The 23,014-nt window shown below is 39.8% G+C and overlaps 2 protein-coding genes across 3 annotated transcripts; one reads left to right on the forward strand and one right to left on the reverse strand.

Annotated features, from left to right (window-relative positions):
• The first annotated feature begins 2,169 nt into the window (after positions 1-2,169).
• Positions 2,170-12,478, forward strand: LOC119726197. The gene is made up of 4 exons (XM_038197799.1): positions 2,170-2,454; positions 9,028-9,122; positions 9,807-9,878; positions 10,613-12,478. Exons 2-4 carry the CDS (start codon positions 9,040-9,042, stop codon positions 10,833-10,835), a joined length of 378 nt encoding a protein of 125 aa, XP_038053727.1. The 5' UTR covers positions 2,170-2,454; positions 9,028-9,039; the 3' UTR covers positions 10,836-12,478.
• A 1,666-nt stretch (positions 12,479-14,144) lies between these two features.
• Positions 14,145-18,071, reverse strand: LOC119726205. 2 transcript variants are annotated; one of them, XM_038197816.1, is made up of 4 exons: positions 17,738-18,071; positions 16,061-16,175; positions 15,709-15,885; positions 14,145-14,403 (listed from the first exon to the last, which is right to left on the reverse strand). In XM_038197816.1, the coding sequence occupies exons 2-4, from the start codon at positions 16,159-16,161 to the stop codon at positions 14,289-14,291; spliced, it is 393 nt and encodes a 130-aa protein (XP_038053744.1). In that variant the 5' UTR covers positions 16,162-16,175; positions 17,738-18,071; the 3' UTR covers positions 14,145-14,288. The 2 variants fall into 2 exon arrangements, with proteins under 2 accessions (XP_038053744.1, XP_038053735.1); XM_038197807.1 differs by having other exon boundaries at positions 16,061-16,211; positions 17,738-18,067.
• Positions 18,072-23,014: the final 4,943 nt, after the last annotated feature.

The following is a 23,014-nucleotide window of genomic DNA, read 5'->3' on the forward strand; positions in this document are numbered from 1 at the left end:
ATACAAATTTCCTAGATTGGCTATAGGTTTGAAAATTATCTTTATCTGCAATATTATATTTTACTTCTGATCCCAGTTGGTTTGGTTTGGTTTTTATTACATACATCTCGTGGCCTGACGGCCAAATTACAGGTATGTTACAATAAAAAGATATGTATAATATAATAATTCTTAGTAGTATTATGATATTACTTTCCCATAGACACGTACACAAACCTAAACTGTCACCTAACCCAAGTTTACAAAAAATTCGGTATTTAGGCTAATTGGACGACGAGGAATCGATCTGGATGGGTCGCGACATTAACATTCCTTGTCCTAAGGGTCGCTTAAGAATCACACTTGAGAAGTCTGTCGCCGTATTGCAGCAATTGTAAGGTTATCAACACAAAAATACTGTAAATTACGAGGCTTATGCACAAAAGATACATGGACCAAATATTGCAAAAAACGAAGAAACACACATTCACATCACACAAAAAAACACCACAATCTTAAAACTGTAAAATGAAGAAAAATAAATGTTTCAAAAACAATCAACGATTAAAAATGACAAGAGATTACCTATTTAAAACTCCAATAAAAAAGGGAACAGGACTTTTTTGAGAACGATTGGTTTTGGCAGGATTTGACAAATTTTGTGGCTATTTCGAAGACATCGACTATATAATGTTTGTTACAATTGCTGACCACATTTTCACTTCCTCCAACATCCACTCGAAGATGGTGGTAGTATTCTTGCCTAAACGTCGAGTAGACGCCTCTACTTCTTTTTATAAAACCCTCTTTTCATTTCAGAAGGTTAAGGTGCAAACTTCTTCTACTCTGCACGTGCACGGAGTCTCTCATTAAGAGTTGACCCACTCCACGTGGAGTTTACAGCTTTCCTATACATTACTATTTTGCACGGCAAGGACACAAAACACAATCCAATAAGAGCACATAGGGTCCTAGCATCCTGGGGCTGTTTTTCTTTCCGATTTCCTTGTTTTGAGAGCGTTTTTGAAATGGAAGGTCAGGCAAGACATGAAAAAGGAATGTTTGTCACCCAGGCATGGCCAGGGAAGCAGTAGAACTACAAAGGGCCCGGGGCTTAGCGTAAACTCTAGTTGATGTGAATGCCATTATACACTCCTTTCTTTTTCTCTCTGCCGGCAAAGCTCATACCAGCTCTATTTAGTGCTTTCCTTTACACCTGCAACAATAAACCTTCTATTCATCATTTCACATCCGGGAAAGAAAACTGAGGGCCCCGTGGCAGTCAGGCGGAAGAATCTTTGGAAGTTAAAACTTCGAAAGGCGTCTGGGTCAAAGTTGTTGGAGGAGCCGACTTTACATTTCACTTTTAACCGAAGGTCTAATTCATCACGAATGTGAGCCCTAACTTTAAAATACTCGACAGTACCAATGGAAATATATATTCCTGGGATTGGAAATTGAAGTTAATTTCCCTGTGCTCTTCATCATTTCCTTTTTTAGACGTCTGCATCCCCCTTTAAAAAAAATGTTTTGGGCACCAACAGGTCCACTTTGCGAGCAGACGGGCAAACAATAATTCGAAACTATTCAGTTAAAACTCAATAATCAAACATGGGCCAGTTTTTGTTTTGTCTCATTCAAAAGTAAATAATGTTTGTATTGCTTGGAAAATAGAAATTTTATAAAAAAGGGAATCGTTTTTTTCGCAATGAAACTGGACCATGGCACCAGGAATAGAACTTAAAAATGAGGTTGTGTTTATTTTTTTTCACACTGCTTCCAATGTGAAAATCAATTCTACATATGCATGTACTACTCACTGTATTTCCGCAATTTGTTATAAACTGAATAGTGTTTGTTTATTAGAATTCTTTCTTGTACTGAAACAGTTAACTAAGGGATCATTCTAAGTCCATAAATGGCACAGGTGCTAGGTAACCCAAAGTACCCCTCAGAGAAGTCAATTACCACTGACAAAGTACAAACACGGTGCCAACCACTAACACGTAATTCAGATTTGTGTGTAACTCTGGCCCCCAAAAATACTTAAACACGCTGCCCTTTAAAATAGTTTTCCTGTTTCCCCTCGCCCAAAAAGTACCCTATAGACTGCATACCTATCGCCTTCGGCTCGAGCCCTATTTCATACATAGGCCCACCTCAATAGAAAAATAGTTTAGCCCACACAGTAAAGAAACCCCGATTGTGTTCGCTTATCAAAACACTCAAGAAAAGCAAAGGCCAGAGAAACAGAGGTTGGGTAGAAATGAAAATATACGGTGGATGTGTTCTGTGAACGCAAACGAGGCCAAGCGTGTAGGCTACTACGTGGTGGTTTATTAAGAACTGTACTATTCAACGGTGCAAGATCGAAACTTGAACTTCAGTGCTGCTGGTGCGTAGTGGTCCCATCGTGAAGGACTGACATCTCTAGTGGATTTAGATCAGTTGGGAGGAGAGTCAGGCAATTGTAAGGTAAGGCGAGGAGTGACAGCACTAATCATGTCTGTGGGTTGGTCTTAAGTGGCTTTCAGTTATGAGCAGAATTGTTGTTGAATCGTTTGCACCGATACAGGGATCAAATGCGTGGAATAAACCTTCAAGGCCTAAAACGAAAATGAAAGTGACTGACTGTACGTGAAATACATGTTTAGTGGCATTATGAAGAAATTTCTTATTAGGCTATCAGCCTTGGTCCAAAAATTGGGCCATCAGTATCAAATGATCGAAAAGAGCAATATCCATAGCGATTTTTTGGCAAGGTATGCACATCTAGAGGTGGAAAATGTGTGATGGCTTTGCAGTGTGAGCGGTGGCAGTTTTTTTGGGTGTTTTCACTTTTAATATGTTTTTTTTTTCAAAATGGCGGCCAATATGCTTGTTACCGGATTATTTATATGTGCTAGCAAGCATGTTTTGGCCCCCATTTTTTTTTAAGTGATAGCACCCAAAAAGCTGCCACCGCTGCAACGCTGTCACATATTTTCCAACTACAGGGGGTGCATACCTTGCCAAAAATCACAATGAGCATTATTCCCCTCATTTGATACCGACCAGCCCCCCAGGCTGTTGGCCTATGTTGGAATTCATTGATGTGTGATGAATGGACCATAAACAACCCATTGCCAAAAATGTGTGGATCGGGGAATCAGCGGGGAAAACCGAAGTTAAATTACTGGAAGATTTCAGTTTAAGAGAGCATTTGCATATGGCATAAATCAGAAGGTATTTGGGTTGTTTCAATTAATGCATGAACATTAATGCACGACTGGCATAACAAAAGCCAAAATGCCCCGCCTTTTATGATAGCTGTCGTGCGAAAGGTCTAATAGTATTAACTTAAATAAGAATTTTAAAATAAATGTGATATTGAAGTTTGTGGTCTGAATTATTGAATGATCTTATTGGCATATTGGATCGTTTTCTATTTATGCAATTTGTCCATTTCCAGTAAAATAACACCACTCTTCTAATATAGGTATCTCTATGGCACATCTGGTAATAGAGATATCTTTATCTCTTACTGAAATAGAGATATCTCTTATTTGGGATTTACAGTTCAATTTGCACGCTACGTGAATATTGAACAATATATCTATTGCTAATAGAAATATATCTATTTCAAATACAGATATATCTACTTCAAATAGAGAAATAGCTATTTCTAACAGAAATATCTGTATTTCGAGATTAAAGTAAGCTTTGCAAGCCACACAAATACATAAACAATGCACTTGTGCAGATTTTTGAAATAGTTTTAAAGATAAAATCATGTTTTGAAAAGAAAGACTTTTTTTATAGCTTTATGGCATACTAGACATTCCAAACAGTCATAAAACCTGTGCAATCACGATGCTGAACTTTCATCCCCAAACCCACAGATCTTTAGTTTCCCCTCTCACGTTAGTTAATATGACACAATGATCACTCTGCTAACTTGGGCTTGACGACAATACATCTGTGCGTGACCTCGGTGTTCAAACACGCTGGTCTTTGTCCGTTGAAGCGTTTGGCCCAGCCTATAATACTTCTATCAAGTGTAATGCTATCGTGTCGACTGGTTGAAGTGCATAGCTTCATTATCGAGTATTCACAATACCTGTCGTAATCACTTCGGTATGAGACTGTTGTTGCTCTCTGCTGAGGCCTACACCTAATATATTTTGTTACCACTTTTCCATGCGTGCCTACTTCGAAAATTCGTTTTCTTGTGAAATACTGCAATGGGGTCATTTTCACGGATTTCCACCTATGCAGTGAATCACATGGAGATACAGTGACACCAAGCTGATTAGTCATACTGTGCTGCCATTTTGTCTGGTTTCTTGACGACGCACAATGCAGTTATGTCAAGGCTGACGAGTTGGTACCAGTCTTGATTCAGCCTTGACCCTTGCCGATCCCTATTAAAGAACCTTTTTTTTAATTATTATTTTTGAAAAAGACGTACAGTTGTATAGGTCAAACATGTCATGATTTCTAAGGACAATATATCGCGGTTGGCAGATTTTTTCCCATGAAAGATTTGCATATTTTTTATTTGCATGGATTTAATTGTTTCGGGATAACTCTAGCATAATTCAGGGCAAGTTATACATTTCTAAATGCAGACATTTACAACAACCGTATGTTGTATCTCGCTTCTACATGATATAGGAACCTGAAATATCGACGTGAACTCAGGCGTGACATGAGGATTCATTACAATCCAAATTGTGACTTCTTGTCTTAGGCAGAAGCTACAAAGCCATGAAATTATGTGTGTCTTTAATGAGATAACACTGAATATTTCTCACTCATGCTGAGTCATAATGCAAATAAAGTTGACCATAAACTTGCCAGGCCTTGATCTAGGATCATTTGCAACTATCCCAAAAAGTAACCTGGCGAATATTATCAAACAGCTTACTTGAATTAAAGAAGTGGTGAATGATCGTTCTGGTATTAAACACCCCGTGAAATGTTAGATTTCATTTGAAGGAAATCAAAAAATCTAGGTGATTTCCAATGATCAGTCAATTGACTGATTTGCTGAAATAAAGGGGCCACCGACGACCTATCAAGTTTCGCGATCAAAAGGTAGTGCAGGGTTTTCTCGAAATGTGTAAATATCCGCTGAGCTAACACTTCGACAGGTTGGGTTGTTAATTATTATGTTGTTGTTAATATAATGGGTTGGAGGACAAAATAATGTCCCTGCCCACCGTCGAAAATATGATCAATCGAAAAAATGCTAGAAAATGTATGGATTTTTGATTTTAAAAAAATGTGCTTTGCCCCCTCTAGAAAAAAAATCCTGGCGACGCCACAGCCTTTTATTAATTAGCAAAAACATTATCAGATACCAGTGTTTATGGGCAAACTGACAAAGAAATGCATTTCAGTGGGGCACATCAGAGCCACCATATGTATTACATAAATGGGACACAATAAAGGCCATACCAATCAATGATGGGATAAGGCTTGATACGTGTGAATTAGAACAATAGGCCACACGAGAACAATAGGGCACACCAGACCATGTCAGAGTTAGATCAAATCCGCCCCGCAAAATATATAAATACATACATAGGGCCTACATGGCACATCGGACCATAGGAAATGAACAAAATGCATGAAAAGCAAAAGATCCTATAGGGTCTATGCCTTTAAAAGTGAATAATATTGGGGACAAATTCCGACTTCATGTATAGTACGGCAGATATGTGATGGGATTGAACCTTTGATGATAAAAGCATTGAATTTGGCACACAGTCAGACTATGTCATAAGAAAGATATTTGGCTGTAGGGCAATCGCAGATTTGTCCTTTGACAACAAAATATAGGTAACAAGCAATGGCAGCTATTTTCACATTTTGAAAATTGCTTGTTATTCTACCTCTATGTTGTCAAAGGACAAATCTGCGTTGGCCCTATAGTCAAATATCGTTCTCATGACATACTCTGACTTGTGTGCCAAGTTCCATGCTTGTATCATCAAAGGCACAATTCCCACAAATATTTCCCCTATCTGCCCCACCAGTATGGCCGGTGTAGCGAGTACTGATCGAGCAAATCTCTGTGAACCTACATGTACAGTGATTGGCGTGCGTGCGCAGCGGTATTTCAAGGTTTGCTATTTTACCCCTCCGTGTACAATTATCGGGGGTATTATTCGGGACCAAGTCCCCGTGAAGGGTCCCAGGGCCAGGCTCTGTGGAGAACAATGCGTTTGATTGTCCAGCTTAAAGTGATATTCACGATCTGTTCCGCGTGTCAGGTCGAGCAATCAGTCAGAACAGATTTGAAAGAGAAATGAAAAACCATTTTGGCAATTTGTTGGGTATTAAATGAAAACGCTGTGACAGTTCGGCTGTTGACTCACAGGGTTTGTTGTCTCACCAGAAACGTTGTGGTATTCGCTGTGGTTGTCCAATAGATATGGTAACTTGTCCATGTATAACAGACTTGATGCCAGGTCGGTAATTGTTTTGCTTACGGCACCGCCGGTTAAACTGGCTCCACCCACGCAAAATATCGCTGCAATGCACGTAGTCTGGTTCCCAGACCAAATGATGCTGCCTATTGATGTTCAGTTACCGACAGTGGCGAATACAGTTTAAATTGTGTACACAACATAATATATATCGGAGTGTTTTGAATCGCTAGCGAATTCTATGCGAGCACTCTGATTGGTTCAGATTCCAGAGTGTATTCTAGGCCGCCACGGAAGATCATTCTCATTATTTCGAGGGTTTGTACTTTGTGTTGTGTAACATTAAACAATTTATTACAAGACATACACGACTCAAATAAATCAAGTGTATCACACTGATACATTATATTTCTATACACAACTGACCAAACTGAGTGTATTGGTCGTTAAATCGTTGCCAGATCTGCAAACATGCCCCTGACGTATTGAGAAGAACTCCCCGTGTAACGAAATGAATGAGACCTCATTTGCATAGCGGTGCGCGATTGGAGGCTGCAAAAGTATTGCGCTGCGCGCATATATGAATAACGGTGCGGGAACGTAATCGTCAAGTAGTTCAAGATGACATTTGAAGAGTTTATTTCCAAAACGCGATATACGCCATTTTTGTTCCCTCTTAGAATCCTGTTCTCTTCCGGCTGCCCAAAAGCAATTTCGACGACTGCTATTGTGGCCTGTCATCGCAAAATGAGCTTAAAGTCGAAGGTTTTTTTTAAGAATTGTGATATTTATCTATCTGGATTCTCCAGAACAAGAGCTTTCTAATGGTATTTAATATTAAGGGGTATACTGAGTTCAATAATCGAAATTATAGACCACCAATTTATTTGAAGTGGTGAAACCGATATTTGAGAAAATGGCATTTAAAAATGCTGCAGTTGTGTTACAGCGGATTAACACTCAACTTATATAATAGATGGGATAAAATAGGTTTTAAAGATGTTTGACGGAATTAAAAATTGGAGAAAGGTAGCACAGGACTTACAGATTGAGGTTCACCTGAGAACAAAACAAAAATCGACCACCTTTTCAAATATTGGCTTTGCCCAACTGAACTGCAAAATGACAATATCAGAAATTAAGCTCGTTCCGTGATGAAAGGCCACTTAAACACAACTCAAAACTATAAGGCGACATATTATTCAAATGGATATGTCGCGCATTGGAAATAAACTCTTCCCTTGGATCGTTTTATGATTAAAGATCGTACTGGTGCTAAACACCCCGTGAAATTATTCCGTCTGGCTGGCGGTCATTGAGAAGAAATCAAGAAATGTAGGTGGCTCTAACGATCAGTCAATTGACTGATTTTCGGAACTAAAAGGTGCCACCGACGACATCGTGTTTCGTGATCAAAAGTTGTTCATGTTTTTTTGTTTTCACTATTATCTCAAGAAGGGGTATTTCCACTGAGTTGAAACTTCAAAAGGTTGGGTTTTGAACATTTTGCTTTGGATTTTGAGTGTTGTTATCATTGGAAACGAACAAACTGCATGAAAAGCAAATGATGCCCTTATCTCGTGAAGGCCTCATCCAGACAAGGTCGGTCTGACCGGCGAGGTTAGATTTGTTTACAATTCCATTGTTATGGAAGTGGTAATATGGCGGACGGTGACGTCACTTCTACAGCCAATGACCTATCCAGAGTTTTTGTATAGAGATCAGTGATTCAGATTCGTACACTGTAAAAAATAATGGGTAAAACACTGTTGGGCAATATATTTTTAACCAACATTGGTTTAAAATTACCTAATTTGGGTAAAAATTGTCCAACTATTAGGGAAGAATTTGTCCAAGAGTTTAACCTGTTGATATGTTGACCAGCGTTGGTCTACATATCAACCTATTTGCCCAACGTTTTTACAGTGAAATTGTACAGAAATGTAGTAGGCCCTACACAAGTAAAACGAATCGAAAGGGGGACAGTCTGACAGGTGTCGCTGATCCTGCCGATGTCCTCACTCAACAAACGGCTGCAATGTATCGATCTGCCGCGTCTTGCATGACGTCATTTTGTCCCCTAACGCCATTTAAGAACGTCTTTCTACTCCTAACATTATCACAGTTTGCCGTTCGTTTCGCAGTATTGATCCACGCACTGTAAACCAGTTGCTAAAATGTTTCGAGTGTTTTGGCTCAGAAATGTCTTTGTGACTATTTCCAAATGACAGTGGGTCTAGGGTTTGTTAGTGTTTGCATATTCCGTTTTTGAGCCAACTAACTGACGTAGTAGCGGCTCAAGGGATGTCAACATTTGACAAACATTGAAGTAATGTTGCGTGCATTAAAAGAAGGGGTATCCGTGTAAATTGTACAGGAAATATGAATACAGTCTTGATTATAAGTAAGAACATAATGAAAAACAAAGGGAAAAAAACTACGTTTTAGTTTTTGGTTTTGATTGACTCTCAGAATTAACTGTTGTCGACTTTGAATAATCTGAAAAAGGAAAGGGGTTTCAACCTGTGACATCCGGATTGCCGTTCCAGGTCTCTACCGACTGAGCTATCCAGCAGTACGTGGAAATTGAATCGAGTTATGTGGAATAAGTGTACTCTTTCCTTTCCTCTAGGTGTTAAAGTGAATGACAGCCATGGCTCGGTTGCTCCTGGTTGCGTGTTTGATCATTGGGCTGACGTTATCGGTTCAAGCAGGATGTCCCCCTGGGTAAGATATCGCGAGAAATTATGTCGATATTTGTTTTAACTAACGATCATGTTGGACTCGACCTTCTAGTGTCCTTTATAAAGGCACACCATGTGTTAGCCAGTGTCTGTATTAAGTATATTGGGCGTAAATCCGAGAGGGGTGTAGAGGATATACCGTTACCCCCAATTTTTGACCAGAGGTGTGCCATTGGATCACCCCCCCCCCAACCCCACCCCACCCCCTCGGATTTTTGTGCTGAGAAAACTTTTCACAATATGTACATCATGTTAAAGCGCAAATCATTGGCTATCCAATGATACCAAATTTATTTCTGTAGCTTAATTTATTTCAAAGATTTCGTTCCTCAAGTAGACACTCGTGCAAGAAGTGGTCTTGGCTTCGTCATGTATTATTTTTCAATAAGACAGTTACTCATGAGACGTCAGGGAACCACACTAAATTGACCTTCAATATCACTGGGTTGTTTTCTTCCTCAACGTTTAGTGGGTACTCTACTTGAAGTCCACACAAAACACTTATGAGTGTACCTTTATCTGTTTTACATTACTTGAAACAAATGATATTTTCGACTACCGTTTGCAGGGCAAACTGTCTGTTTTTGCGTTCATTATGGTGAAATCACATTGATTTTTTTCTCTTGTCTTTTTATCCCTTGTTGGGTGGATATTTGTCTATGTTTAGAATGTCATTGGCGAGATGCAAGCACAATTCAGGAACTTTCAAAAAAGGTCTCATCCAGGAACTGCTGGAAAGGTTTGTACTGTGATGCAGATTGAAAGGAGCATTACTGCCTGAAATCCTCGCAAATAACATGTTTTTTTTTATTTGTTTACTTTTATTGGTTACTTGTTTTGTTTAAAACGCGTTTTGTAGCCCAATTGGCCGTAATGCCCCTTTAATGGTGAGGTTGGTCAATTCGCCGAGGAGGAGAACGGAAATGTGATGAAGGTCGGAGGGTAATTAAAATTTACCAATGCTAAGCTCCGCCCCATTGCGCACGTGGACAACAACACGTGCACCTCTATCCGACGCAACATCGGCTTGTTCCAAAAGCGCGTCATATGCAAAAATATGACTAGTGATTAGCATGACTGTGATTCGTCAAAACGTGTTTGGGCGGGGTTTTAATAAATGTGTCTGCTGCACTGACATCTCGTGTAGTCAAGATGAGGACGGTGTGATAAGAGATGGTGTGTGTTACGTAATTCAATTCAAGAAATGGTGTCCGCAATTTTGGAAAATGTCAGGTATTTTTTTTTGATCCACACCTAATTGTAATAAGTGGTCTAAAAAGAAGCATGTCATAGGTTAATGAACGTGACGTTTGAAGTTAGGTGGTTATAAAGAAAAAAGAACTTTTTGAAGAAAAAAAAATAACGGCAACTTTCTTGTAAGACAGACAAATGCATGGACAAGTTATGCATGTCCCCCAACTTCAACGTAAAGCTTCTCTTACTAATGCTGTTGCCATTTTTTTCCGCCAAAAGGAAGAACCTTAAGTTTGACGAGTTGGACGACAAGACACTACAGAGGGCGCTAGACCTCCTACTGGAGGACGAGAAAAAGGATTTCGGAGGGCAGCAGGACTTTACGCTGGAAGAAGAAGAGCGGGGACCGCCAAGAAGAGAATTGGAAGGGGAGGATGCGGAGCGCGCGCGTAGCGACGAACACCTCAGACAACTGCTGTTGAAAGTCCTGCGGGAAGAATAGAACTTAGAAAATCTTGTCATTTTTCAAAACTCGGCTTCGTCTTCAGCCGCGGCTCTATCTCGGCTCCGGAATACATTGGAATGGTGGGCGTATTATCGCTGACATCAAATGTATTGTTACATATGGAGCTGCAAAACGCTAGATTGGCATGGCGGGTGGTAGGTCAGGGTTGAAACCTGTAGCCGTAGCCAGAGACAAAGCCGACGTTTGAAAAAATCCTAGGGTTCTGAAAGACAACTTCCGAATATTATGTTAAAAAATTGAAACAGTTGACTTTATTATTTTTAATCACACAAAAGTTGAGGGAACAAAACAAGCCAAAAACCAAAACAAAACAGAAGTTAAATTTCGCAGTAAAAGCAAACTTTATGTAAAATTAATATTTATGTTCACTTTCATTGATTTCGCGTAGTCTTACTTTCGATTTCATTTTCCTTTTTTATAGTGTAGGCCCGACTCAAGAGAACATTAAGCTAGTATATAACTACAGCTAAAGTTCATACATTATGAGCAGGAGGAATGTCAATTTGTTCTGTGAAGGTGACAGGCTTTGAAAAATGCAATTCGAGGTTAAATATGTTGGCACGAATATGCAAATATTCTTTTAAGCTTCATATATTAGTGGATGTTTAGCGTTCTTCAGGTGGGGCGGGTAGAATAGTTCTCTTCAGGTTTAAAATATGTGACCTCTTTTGTCAAAATCAGACTTTTCTGGGCATAAGGTCAAAAATTTCCTTTTACTGGGTGGTGTAATATTTGAAACCGGTCATTCCTAGGCAAAGTTATGCTATTTTGAAGTCCATCGTGTTTAAAAGTAGATTACGGAGAAAATGACAGTTAAAGTTTGGGGTCTATTTTAAGACCTGTTTCAAATGACACTTCTTTAACTGATATACCTTAACAAATCACTAAAAACACTATATGTAGAGTTAAATTGTATAGTATATTTTAGTCATGTTCAAGATTACAAATATGTTAAAATTAGAAAATCGAAAAACAAAATCACCCCACAGCATTTTTTTGGCCCTAACTCAATTTCAACCTCCAATTGGGACCAACGTCGTGCAGCTGCTGTGTTTGGAATATCACGGTTCATTAAGTTCATGTCCTGGAAAAAAAATAGCTGATATCAATGACAAGTAATATCGATTTTGTTATTTTGGCTGAAAATTATGCATTTTGGCTAAAAAGGAATTATTTTCATGCGTAACAAAAATGTCTGTCTGAGCAGCTCATTGCCACCTGCCACTAATCGAAATTAGGTTTGTTGGGGCACCTGTTTACAACCATGTTTTTTTTCTTCTTCAAAACTATGCAAAAATGTAAATGGAAGTAGGGTGTAAAACTTGATCTCCTTTATATAGTTTCCTTCAAATCCTTTACGCACCTTCCTGGTGTGCTGTAACGTGGGAAATTTATCTGGTTTTGATTATTTTGTTTTCTTTACGGATTGTCTCAACATCTTGGAATTGTTGTCACGGGATAGACAGTTGTAACATGAACTAAAATTATTAGGCATTTAATACCACATAACATTTTTCAATGCACATAATATATTTTTCTCAAGTAACTCTGAATAGAAATGCCAATTTAGTGCGTTATTTTTTATAAATTTGAAATAAATCTGACAGATTATACCAAAATGCAAACTGCCTGCTTGTGGTCTTCTTTGCATATGTACAGCTACTTATAGTAGTACAATGATTAAAGGGAATATACAACATTTGCTTTTGCTGTAATTTTCAGAAATAGATGGATTTGGTGGGTTACTATTTTATAGCAAATATTGGTACACTGAATTGTTTGACGTTTTGTGCTCGTAGATGCTAAAATAAAACAACAAGAAAAACATTAATGTTCATGTAGTCTGGTTCCCTGACCCCACGTAAGACGAAACAGAGCAATTTATAGACGTTGGGGAATTGTAAGGTCGGGGAAACACTCTAGCTGGCTCGCACCCGTTCACGGACGTGTAACTAATTGCCAACAAAATGTGGACTAAATAAATTTGGTAAATTGGAGGCAGTAGTTGAAAAAAGTCAGGTTTTTCCAACGCTGGTCGGCCGACCAGCATTAGAAATTGATACAAAAACACCACTTTCTTGAAAATGACTGCACACCAGGTACCATGATTTTACAGGCCACTTTAGACCGTCATTTACTAAGAGTCCAGTAAGATATTTCATAATAATTTGGTAGTTTTGGTTTTTGATTTTTGCAACTGTTGTGTTATCCTTCAAGCTTGCAAATGTATTTACATATCACTACGATTCAACTACCATGTAAAAAATGGACATTGATATTTCCATTCCAAATTTTGTATTTGTTCCTTGTTCCTTGTTTTTCGTTTTTGTTTTCTTTTTCATTACTGGCTTACCATCCCTCTCAACTGGAGGGAATCTTTCGAATATATTTTATGCTACAAACATTGACGTAATCAGATGAAATTTGTTAACTTATACAAAAATGTGCAATTCACTTTATAACCTGCAATGGCCATAAAAACTGTATATACATTTCCAATAGCCTACACTAGCCATTGAAACTTTACTTGCATATAATGACCCTTCCCTGCAGAAAGCTACATTACGTTCAAGCTATATACAAGAATACATTTTAAGTTTCCCTTGTTTGTTATTTTCTGTATGCTAAATGTTCCTGTACATTCAAAAATCGTTTATCTTCTTTAGATTGCATACCTATATCTACGCTCATATAATCATTTTGAGATCAGAAAACAAATAATAATAGTGATCAGCATGTCTAAAGAGGGCGCACTACAATGGCTCTGTGACGGGCAATGCATTTAGCGCGCGGTTTGTGGACCAAGTATGGTTTCCAGGTAAAATGCTATCGCCGCTACGGCCTCTAACTACTCAGTGTATTTGTGTGCGATGAAAATGGAAGACATTTTGTGTCCACAGAAGGCCGCTATTTTACAGCGAATGGAGCAAAAATATGTATTGATTCAGAGTAAAATGTGAACGTACCTCAATAACCTGTGATTGTGCCCCCCCCCCCGCGTGGGCGATTTTTTTTCCATACCACACGCTCTCTAGTATACATGCATATAGAATTATGCTGGAGGGTCCTATATATGCAATAATATAATGTTTAAAACAACCGCTTCCAGTGAGTCACTGCTGTAGTGTAGTGGATACTACAGACTTACTAACCCGGTGGTGCGAGTTTGATTCCCATTGGCTACTCTTTTTTTTTTTAATTTTTCTTCTTTACTTTTATTTTTTACTTAAAAAGGTTTGTTATTCATTTGGAACATTTTTCTTTTACCAATATGTGGTTTGGAGGATTTTTTTTTCAAGGGAAAATAAAGTCCGAGAACCTGACTTGCAACTCAACGTACTTCGAAACAGCGTGTGGTACGAAAAAAATAGCGCCCCCGTGGCAGCGCTCTCTATTGCTAGGAAATATGGCCTACGCCTATCGCTGGATTCATGTGTCGTTTAGTTCCAGCAGCAGCTCGCGAAGAAGCAGCATCTTTTCCTCTAGGTCATCCGTTTCTCCCCGCGTCTCCGGGTCCGGTTCATCTTCCTTTTCTCCCAAATTTCTGAAACCAAGAGCAGAGATTATTTCAGTAGCATAAAACTAAGTGAGTGGCATGTTGGGCACACCCCAACCTCCGCTGCTAGCTGTATGTTCGGAAGTGCGCCCTCTAGAACGATCGAGGGCTTGCCAAGGAGGTTTCCATTTGGGCATCGATTTTCTATTCTATGTTCCTCATTTCCGACCGACCCAATTTTGGACCTCCGACCCGAGAAAGACCCTGTCTTTCCCCCACTTCAAAAAAGGCTCTGTGTTTTGAAAAGCTTTGGAAAATAATATTAGATTTTACTCAAAGCACGGTATTTGGCAACCAATGCAATCACAACATTTCGAAAATGCGAGGGTACGCGATGCCACTCAGCATACCATGGTTCACCTTTACTGTTAAGTGTGCTGCATGGTGACGATTACAATGTAAGTCTACGACATCTTGCCACAGATGGCTTTGTTTTGTTCAGTGAAATCAACTCACGCTTGATAATCCCATTGCAATAAATAACACAAGAGACAAGTGGCATCATTTAAGGATGCATATCCCGTGCTCTTCAAAAAATTGACTCTTTTCTCCTAACAAATCTTCCATTTGTATGTTTTGTTTTAACGGATAAAAATATAATTTATTCCTATTTTCGGCGTCTGCAACCCTCTGGGGATAAAAAGGATTTTCATTTTTGGCACAAATGAACCCGTCCTGCGAGAGGCGGAGTTTTGTCTGGCAGCCAAAATTCAATTTTTGTGAAGAAATAATTTAATAACTAAATGTCGGTGGTTTTTTTCGTTCGATGTCTCATTCAAAGTGAATATCTTTATGTTTCTAGGAACACAACACAAATCTAGTTTTATAGGTAAATTAGAAAATAGCTTCGCGGCAAATGAATTGCAGTCAGGCAAGATGGCGTCGGTCGGTCACCCCCAACTGTACTTTCTTTGCCGGTGAGGGGGTACTTCTGAACGGAGCGGATTGCCGCTCCATGAACAATGGAATCGTACAGAAAGATATATACATGTAATTTCATTGACATGTATACACTTTTTATCTGACAAATGATTATTTTGTTGTCTTAAAAAAGAATTAAAGAGGCAACAATATATTTTTATATAAAATTTCTGTTTCAAAAAAAAGTTTGGCATCCTTTTAGACGACTGTATTTTGATTATTTTGAACAAAGAGAGTCACTGAGACTGGTTCCCTCCTCACATTCGAATGGAGGGGATCGGGAACCAGTGCGTAGCTTCACTGTTTTTGTACAGCTCGGAATGGCCAACTAGATTGTCTACATAGAGATTAGTGAAACAAAGTCAGACTTACGAATCCCCGCGTTTCTCATCTCGAAGCAGCTCGAGGAGAAGCAGCATCTTGTCCTCCGGGTCATCTCCTCGGACCTCCGGGTCCTGCTGACCTTTCAACTCCCTGTATTTCTCATCGAGTAGTCGTTTAAAGAAAGACACGCTGCTGTTACAGCCTACACCTTTCCCAGCTCTTGTCCTGTATATGAAAAAAAAACAAATTTAAACAGATTATTAAGCCGAAATCGAAAATGACATGAAGCCTAAGTGCTCAAATACAATATCAAGTTCTTTGAAGCAAGTAAAACCAAAATGGAAGACATAATGCCAAAAAAGTGACACAAGCTTTATCTCAATGATTAACTCAAACTTACCTGCAGTTCTTGCGCCCTTTCACTCTGGCTACAGTTGGCATGACAACCGCCGCCATTACGATCATAACAGAGAGAAGCACGGCTGGGGACGTGGTCCTCATGGTGGCGATCTCGCCTTTATCGGAGAGGCAAATCAACAAACAAAGGTAACCTGGAAGCAAAATGGACAGTGTTACTTTTAAATGTCAAAGCTTACCAGTCGGTCGACTCGACTCAAGTCAACTTTATCGTTGGTACACCTCGGGCATCGTTGTGACAACTCAACGGCTTAATTGACGTCTCAGCTTATCACAAGTTGTCTCAACAGTCGAGGTGTATCAACGTCGAGTTGACTCAACGATCTGGTTGTCTCGGGACGAGTGTGTGTGCGTGGGTGCGTGTGTGGAAACACAAGCTCGACTCGGCTATTTTGGACGAACTAACCTTAATATAACATACACAAAGCTTTACTGCCCTTCTACCCCTACGATTGATGGGGTTATTTTGATGTTCAGCCTTCCAGATTCCAGATCTAGCGGAATCCAACATTACAGATACCTCCACAGCAGTATTCCGATCACCCCAAGATAGGTCTCCTGTCAAACGAGCCTTTTCCACAACGCTTACAACAATTGGGACAAATGAACACCTAATCGAGGAGCCCCATCTCTTTACCACAACGTTACAATGCAACGGATACAAACCATAGTCACAACTACAGATCCTCAATCTACCCCTGACTAGAGGGTCTCTCTTCAACATCCTACCACATTAACATTATAAACATGCCATTTGAAAGTTCCACACCAAACTACTGATGACGAGTAGCCTTCTGCAATGATCTCTGCAGAACAGGCAAGCAGAGTTGTCATGACTCGAGTCAATGACTCCACTCGAGTCCGACTCGAGTCACAATTTTTGGTGACTCTACTCGACTCGACTCCCAACGGGTAATTGATTCGACTCGAGTCACGGCTATCAATGCATTATTTTGACTCGACTCGACCATACAGTGTTACTCGACTCGACTGACTCGACCTTCTTGACCTAATGACTCGACTCGACTCGAGCCATTTTTTTACAATGACTCGACTCGACTCCAGTAACAAAATTCAGTGACTCGTTACAACACTGCAAGCACCAGGCAAAACCCCAAAACAACCATCTAACAATTACTTAAACGCATGAAGTATTCTCTAAATAAAAGACTGGCCTAAATCAAAGCATGTATGAGTTTTGGAAATAGCTTATACTTGTGTAAACTTTGTATAAATTGTATAAAAATGCACAAACTTCAGATCATGGACGACATCTATCACACACAATTTTGCTGTATCTTTAAAAAAAAAATCCTTCAGTCAAAAGTATGGAAAACAAACTGCGGCATGAGTACATGTAATGCTGAATAACACTAGATATTTTCTCTTCTCGTAATGATTTTTTTGAGTGGGCTCTCGAACTCGAAACCTTTCCAAAGGATTTCTAAAGATAAACATGCCAGTCCCATTGGCACCGCTGTTGTACTTTTTTATTCATTGTAATCCCTTTTATAGACTGACCAATGGGAGAAATTTCGAATGCAGCAGGACGCCCTCCCAAATCAAAACAAAACCGCCATCTTTAATTTTAGTCACAACTGAACAGTGGCCGCATTTGAATAATACACTCGTTATTTTATGTGGACAAAAATGGACTTACCGTGTACACAAGATACCTCCAAGCTCTCTCGACGTGTGCTCTGATGCGAAATGGAACTTGTTCTCCTACACCTAAGTTGTCTAGCCAACCCTTGTCATTTTTGTTCCTCTTTCATCTCAACAACAAAGCATGACAGGTGTGACAAATGTCCTTCCCTTAACGGCAGTCATTCACAGATGGTTGCTCAAGCGTTTACTTGTGGTGGAGTTTCAACGGTGGTGTAACCTGTTGGTGCGGTTACAGCGGTGCGATGTATACGGGTTTCTATCGTTTCTATAGCTATCCGCCCCCACACAATGCCCAGCCTCAAAGTAAACTTGGCCAACCTGTCACCAGATAAATCAAAAGCTTTGTCAATTATTTACCTCAGGTATTTTGATAAAGGGTGTATAGATTATGAGGCACCGGTGCTCAGCATTGGCCTTAGGGTGCATAGTCGCAAGTACAATAGCTGCGAATGCCAGACGTGAGACCAAACAAAACACTTCTCGCCCTCTTAAATAAAAAATTGTGTAAAACAAACCCACAGTATTCATGGTGTGGAGTATTTTCTGTGAATTGTGGTTTGTCGGCTGGTGACGTATGAGCAGGATTTTCATTTGAACCGTTCGACAAGTTTGAGTGATGGATTTCTAGTCATCCAAACACAATAATATTATTTTTCCACCTTTGTGGAACCGGAATATTTGGCCCTAGGCCCGCGCCCAACCCGACTGCTTCAACATGATCAAAGAAGTAATGCTATTGAATATCGAACATAGCCTCGGAATGTAGGTCGCAACAATACCTAACAAATGCGTATAATGAACTGCCTGAAATTCGTGAAAGTCACAATATGAGCTATGAAAAGCCTATGGGAAGTTTACAAAAAAAAACACGTCTGGGTGTCTAAATGGAGACAGGTTCACCATACAAACAGCGGCTTGTTATAGAGCACGCTTATAGAAATATATTTGCATGTACTTTTTTAACTGTTCGATGACACAGTCACCAAATAGAAGCCTGCGTTTCGTGGTCTATGCGTTCATCACTTGTTTGTTCATGGGCTTATGAAGTCATTTTCACACGGCTCTATTAATCAGAGTCCAAAGTGCAGGAAAACTCACGACGGAAATTGTTGTTTAAATAAATACGATTTTTTGGGGGGTCAACATGTTCAGATACAGCTTTTGATTGCACACTGCCAGTTGCGTAGTCACGGGAGTAGGGGCGGGGCTGCGAAACGACCCCCACCATATACCCAGTGCCGCCTCATGTGCCACCTACCCCCCCCCCCCCACCCCACCCACACACAGATATTGTCCCGTCCCCCAATATTTTTATTTTTGTTTAATTTCGAGTAAGTGCAGGAGAGGAGGGTAGGCGAAATGTTTTACATTGGGTTACTTTTCCCCACCCACGGATGAGGGAAATGTGAATGAGATATGAGAAAAAGAGAAAATAGGCCCCTCAATCAAAATAAGGTGGTAACCCCTCCCCCCCTTACTTGCAAGTCGCCCCTCCCCCTTCAAATTTGAGGAACATATTGTGTGCACATGCGCAATTGAAGTTTCGAGCAAGTTATTTTGCCCAGTACCAGTGGTCGAGGATTTTGCGTGTACGGGGGAGAATATTTGATCAAGAATATAATAACTGGATGACTTGGAGTAAACTACATCCTGTCGACAAAATGATTCCGTTTTGGGCAAAAGTGTCTGAAAACCGAAGCTAAATCCATTTATAACTGAGTGGAATCGAGTTTATTGATTTCCCAAAAGACCAACATTCTTCAATCCGGCTGAGAAGTCACAGTTCGCCGGTAGAAATCCCCGGAGCAAAGAATCTTACCTCTGCCGACGAAACCCTGTGGCATCTGGTAAATGCATACTGAAAATGCAGAGAAAAAGTCATGCACACAAAAAAAATAGGAAAATGTAGATTAGCCAACAAAATTGTTTAAAATTTCACTAAAGTAAAGATGAGATCCAAGAATTTTTGTCCTGCCAAATATTGTCTTTAATGGGCTCTTCTCCCATCATTTTTTTCACCAGAAACGAAGATCATTTATTTTGTTAATTTGTAAAATTGATGCATAGGACAACATTGGTGCTAGTCTTGGCTCAAAAGGCTAGTGATCGATAGTGGATCGTGCATAGTGCGCCCTCTAATGGCACAACGATTAGACCAGCGCGCTTCGCTCGCACCCCCGCCCTGCAAACAGGACGCTGGGATACTCTGATGAATTCACGCTCTGATTGGTTGGATTTTGCGTGACCTGTGACCTGCGCGTCATCACGGTCATGACTCTGCAAGGTTTAAAACGGCCGTTAAGACTGATTCATTACTCTCTTATTCCAGTTTAGGAGATGGTTTTTTTCGTTGAAAAGCGTAATAATGTAGGAAATTCTGTACAACTTTTCTGTGTTGTAAATTTACAGTTCCGTCACTCGCTCAGGCTCCGTTTCGAATCACGAACGGTCGAATTGCATTATGCGACGCTCAAATTTTGTCTACATGGTCCGCAATGAAACAGAAATCACATCCGGTATGGAATGCGCGCATTTCTATGGGAAGTTTTCGGATAGCATTTTCGCACATTGTCTAACTGCGGTCTTCAACAAATGCAGCCAGATGCTTTATACTTAGGTCATAGGCCACTTCTTTTACAAGATTCTGTGAAGCTCATCACAGTATCCCAGCGTCCTGTTTGCAGGGCGGGGGGGGGGGGGTGTACGAGCGAAACCAGCGCGCCTGCAATAACGTCTGGGCCATTTCGTATCAGCGGTTTGATATTTTCTATATTTTCTCCCTAGGCTTTCCCTGGAAACCAATCAGCGATCGCGAAATGGTTCAATGGCTCGCCCAACGGTTGTAAAGGTACGGGCTATAATACGTGCGGTGATCAAGCATCATCGCTAATTATGCAACGCAGTGATTCCATAAATTTGGGGTCCAAAAGTGTGATAGTTCCTTGCGTCCCCGTTATACCTTACCTGTGTAATTTTGCCGTGAAGTATCATTACAATTGACTTCATACTAATTGGTGTTTGTTTGGCAGGTCCTGTGCTTTACATTATCACTATTACAGAGGGCACAAACGAATGTCGAATTTACAAAAATCTTAAATCAGATGTGACAGTGACACAAATAAAAAATTGGACCCCAAATTTATGGAATGACCCAGATGCGCGTTTTTGCCCAGGTGCGCCATGGGCGGGGCTTGTTGTAATTGTTCCTTCCGTAGTCGTGCGGAATTTTGGAATGTATACAACATGCTTCCTTAGGCCAAAAAAAAAGTCTCCAGTTTCTGGTATGGAGCTTGCCCCAAAAGTGGTGCAGCGACGCGGCTTTTTTTTTTTTTGCTTTTTTTTTCATAAAATGTCGGCTGATGACTGCAAATGGTGCCAGACTAAATTTAGTGCAAAATACATGGGAGTCCAGAGAGGTCACATAAAGCTTATACTCGATTGTAACCCCATCTAAAAACACGTTAAAATTGTGCAGCAGCAGGATTCCAGTCAAACTAGTGAGTTGGCGGTCTTGAGACATCATCTTACATTGAAAAACAAACTTTTTCATTTTGCCGACTAGCATGGCTACGTCGACGCGCGCGCATACCAGAAACCGGAGAGGTTTTTTGGCCTTAGGGCCAGATGTTTCTTTTGAAACACTTTACTTGTGCAGGTTTAAAGACGTTTTACACTGATTGCTGCAGACACGGGTTATTTAGTGTCATTAAAGCTTAATGAGCCATTTAAACTATCTCACCATAATGAAAGCAAGTGTGGATATAGTCTTCGATATGAAATACTGCCCCATGCCTGCATCCCTTCGACGTAGAGTAGCTGATGGACAACGATGAAGTGAAACAAGCAGCGACAAAAGGACGAAGCCTCCGTTTGGCCTTGTTGCTTAGAGTTTGTGTCGTGACGGGACTCGACCCCGACCCAATTTTGCTTTCGGCCAAGTAAAACGATTAACCAAATTCTCGTCCCTGCCAACTTCCTTTTTCTTTGCCTTTTTCATCAATATCCGTTTGCAATATATTTTGTCATTTTGTTTGTTTCCAGCAAATTGTGTAGCTTTGTATACAGGTTCAATATCTGGTAGAAAGGTCAACGCCTCCTTTGGATACAAAAGTATTAGTAAAAAGTTGAGAAACAAATGGAAGAATCCATCCTCCGTTTTTGGAAAATCCGCCATGTTAAGGGAGAAATGGACCACTTCTTCCCATTAGTTCTTCTAAACGCCAGGACGAGAAATCGTTTGTCTTTACTTGGACTTAAACCTGGTCACAGGCTTACTACCCCCCCCCCCCAAGTTTCCCTTTTTCAAAACAAAGTACAAGTTGTCTAACTGAGCTACGAGGCACACTGCCCACGATTCAACTTGAAAGACGTGACACAAATAATTCTGGTTTCTGCGACATTTCAATGTAGTAATCATCTTTATTCCCCTTCATTTCACTTTTGTTTGATTTTGCTGAGATTAACATGATCACCTTACCTCAAACGGCGTCCTCTTCTAATATTTATATTTGAAAACAAAAAGAGAATGGCCTTTTGACAGAGCTGTTAATCAAATCAATTCAAATCAAATCACAAGCCATTACAATTCAAATCACAAGCCAATCACAAGTCAAATCACAAGTCAAATCACAAGTCATATGATCGCATTTTATTTGTCAATAGCTCGTCGCTTGACTTGAAATTGAGTGACTTCAAGTGACTGACTTGCACGAACTTCATTTAAACTCTGCTTTTCAGGTATCCGTCAGAAGATCTGCTTCCAGATCTTTCCTTACTTTCTCTCTAATTCACAACTCAGCAAATTTAGGTATATTTTCATTTTTACGCTAAACATAATAATGGCTATAGCTTGATATTGGCACTTATTTTGTTTTCCTTTAATTTCCACTGATAGCTAATTAAAGCACTAACTATTAATAACTATTATTTACAACCGAACACTAAATGACCCCCCCCCAAAAAAAAAAATCAGCCTTACTTTCATAAAAGCAGTGTTTATCGGAATCTTTAGTACACCGATAGAAAATCAAGTAAAGATCTTAACAATCAGGAAATCGTATTTCAGGTATACAGGAATGTAATTCAACAACAAACAAACATCAAAATTAGGGGTTTTTTTAACTTTTTTTATGGTGACAAGTACGTTTGATGATTACATGAGTCATAATGGACGATGCCATCTTGAAAAGTAAGAGTTCGATCCTGAAAAAAAGGAATTCTAGTTTTGATACGCTCAAATTAATAACAATCTAGCGTTGGAATAGCCAAT

Source organism: Patiria miniata, unplaced genomic scaffold (genome assembly GCF_015706575.1).
Source record: "Patiria miniata isolate m_02_andy unplaced genomic scaffold, ASM1570657v1 HiC_scaffold_1, whole genome shotgun sequence".
NCBI classification, from domain to species: domain Eukaryota; kingdom Metazoa; phylum Echinodermata; class Asteroidea; order Valvatida; family Asterinidae; genus Patiria; species Patiria miniata.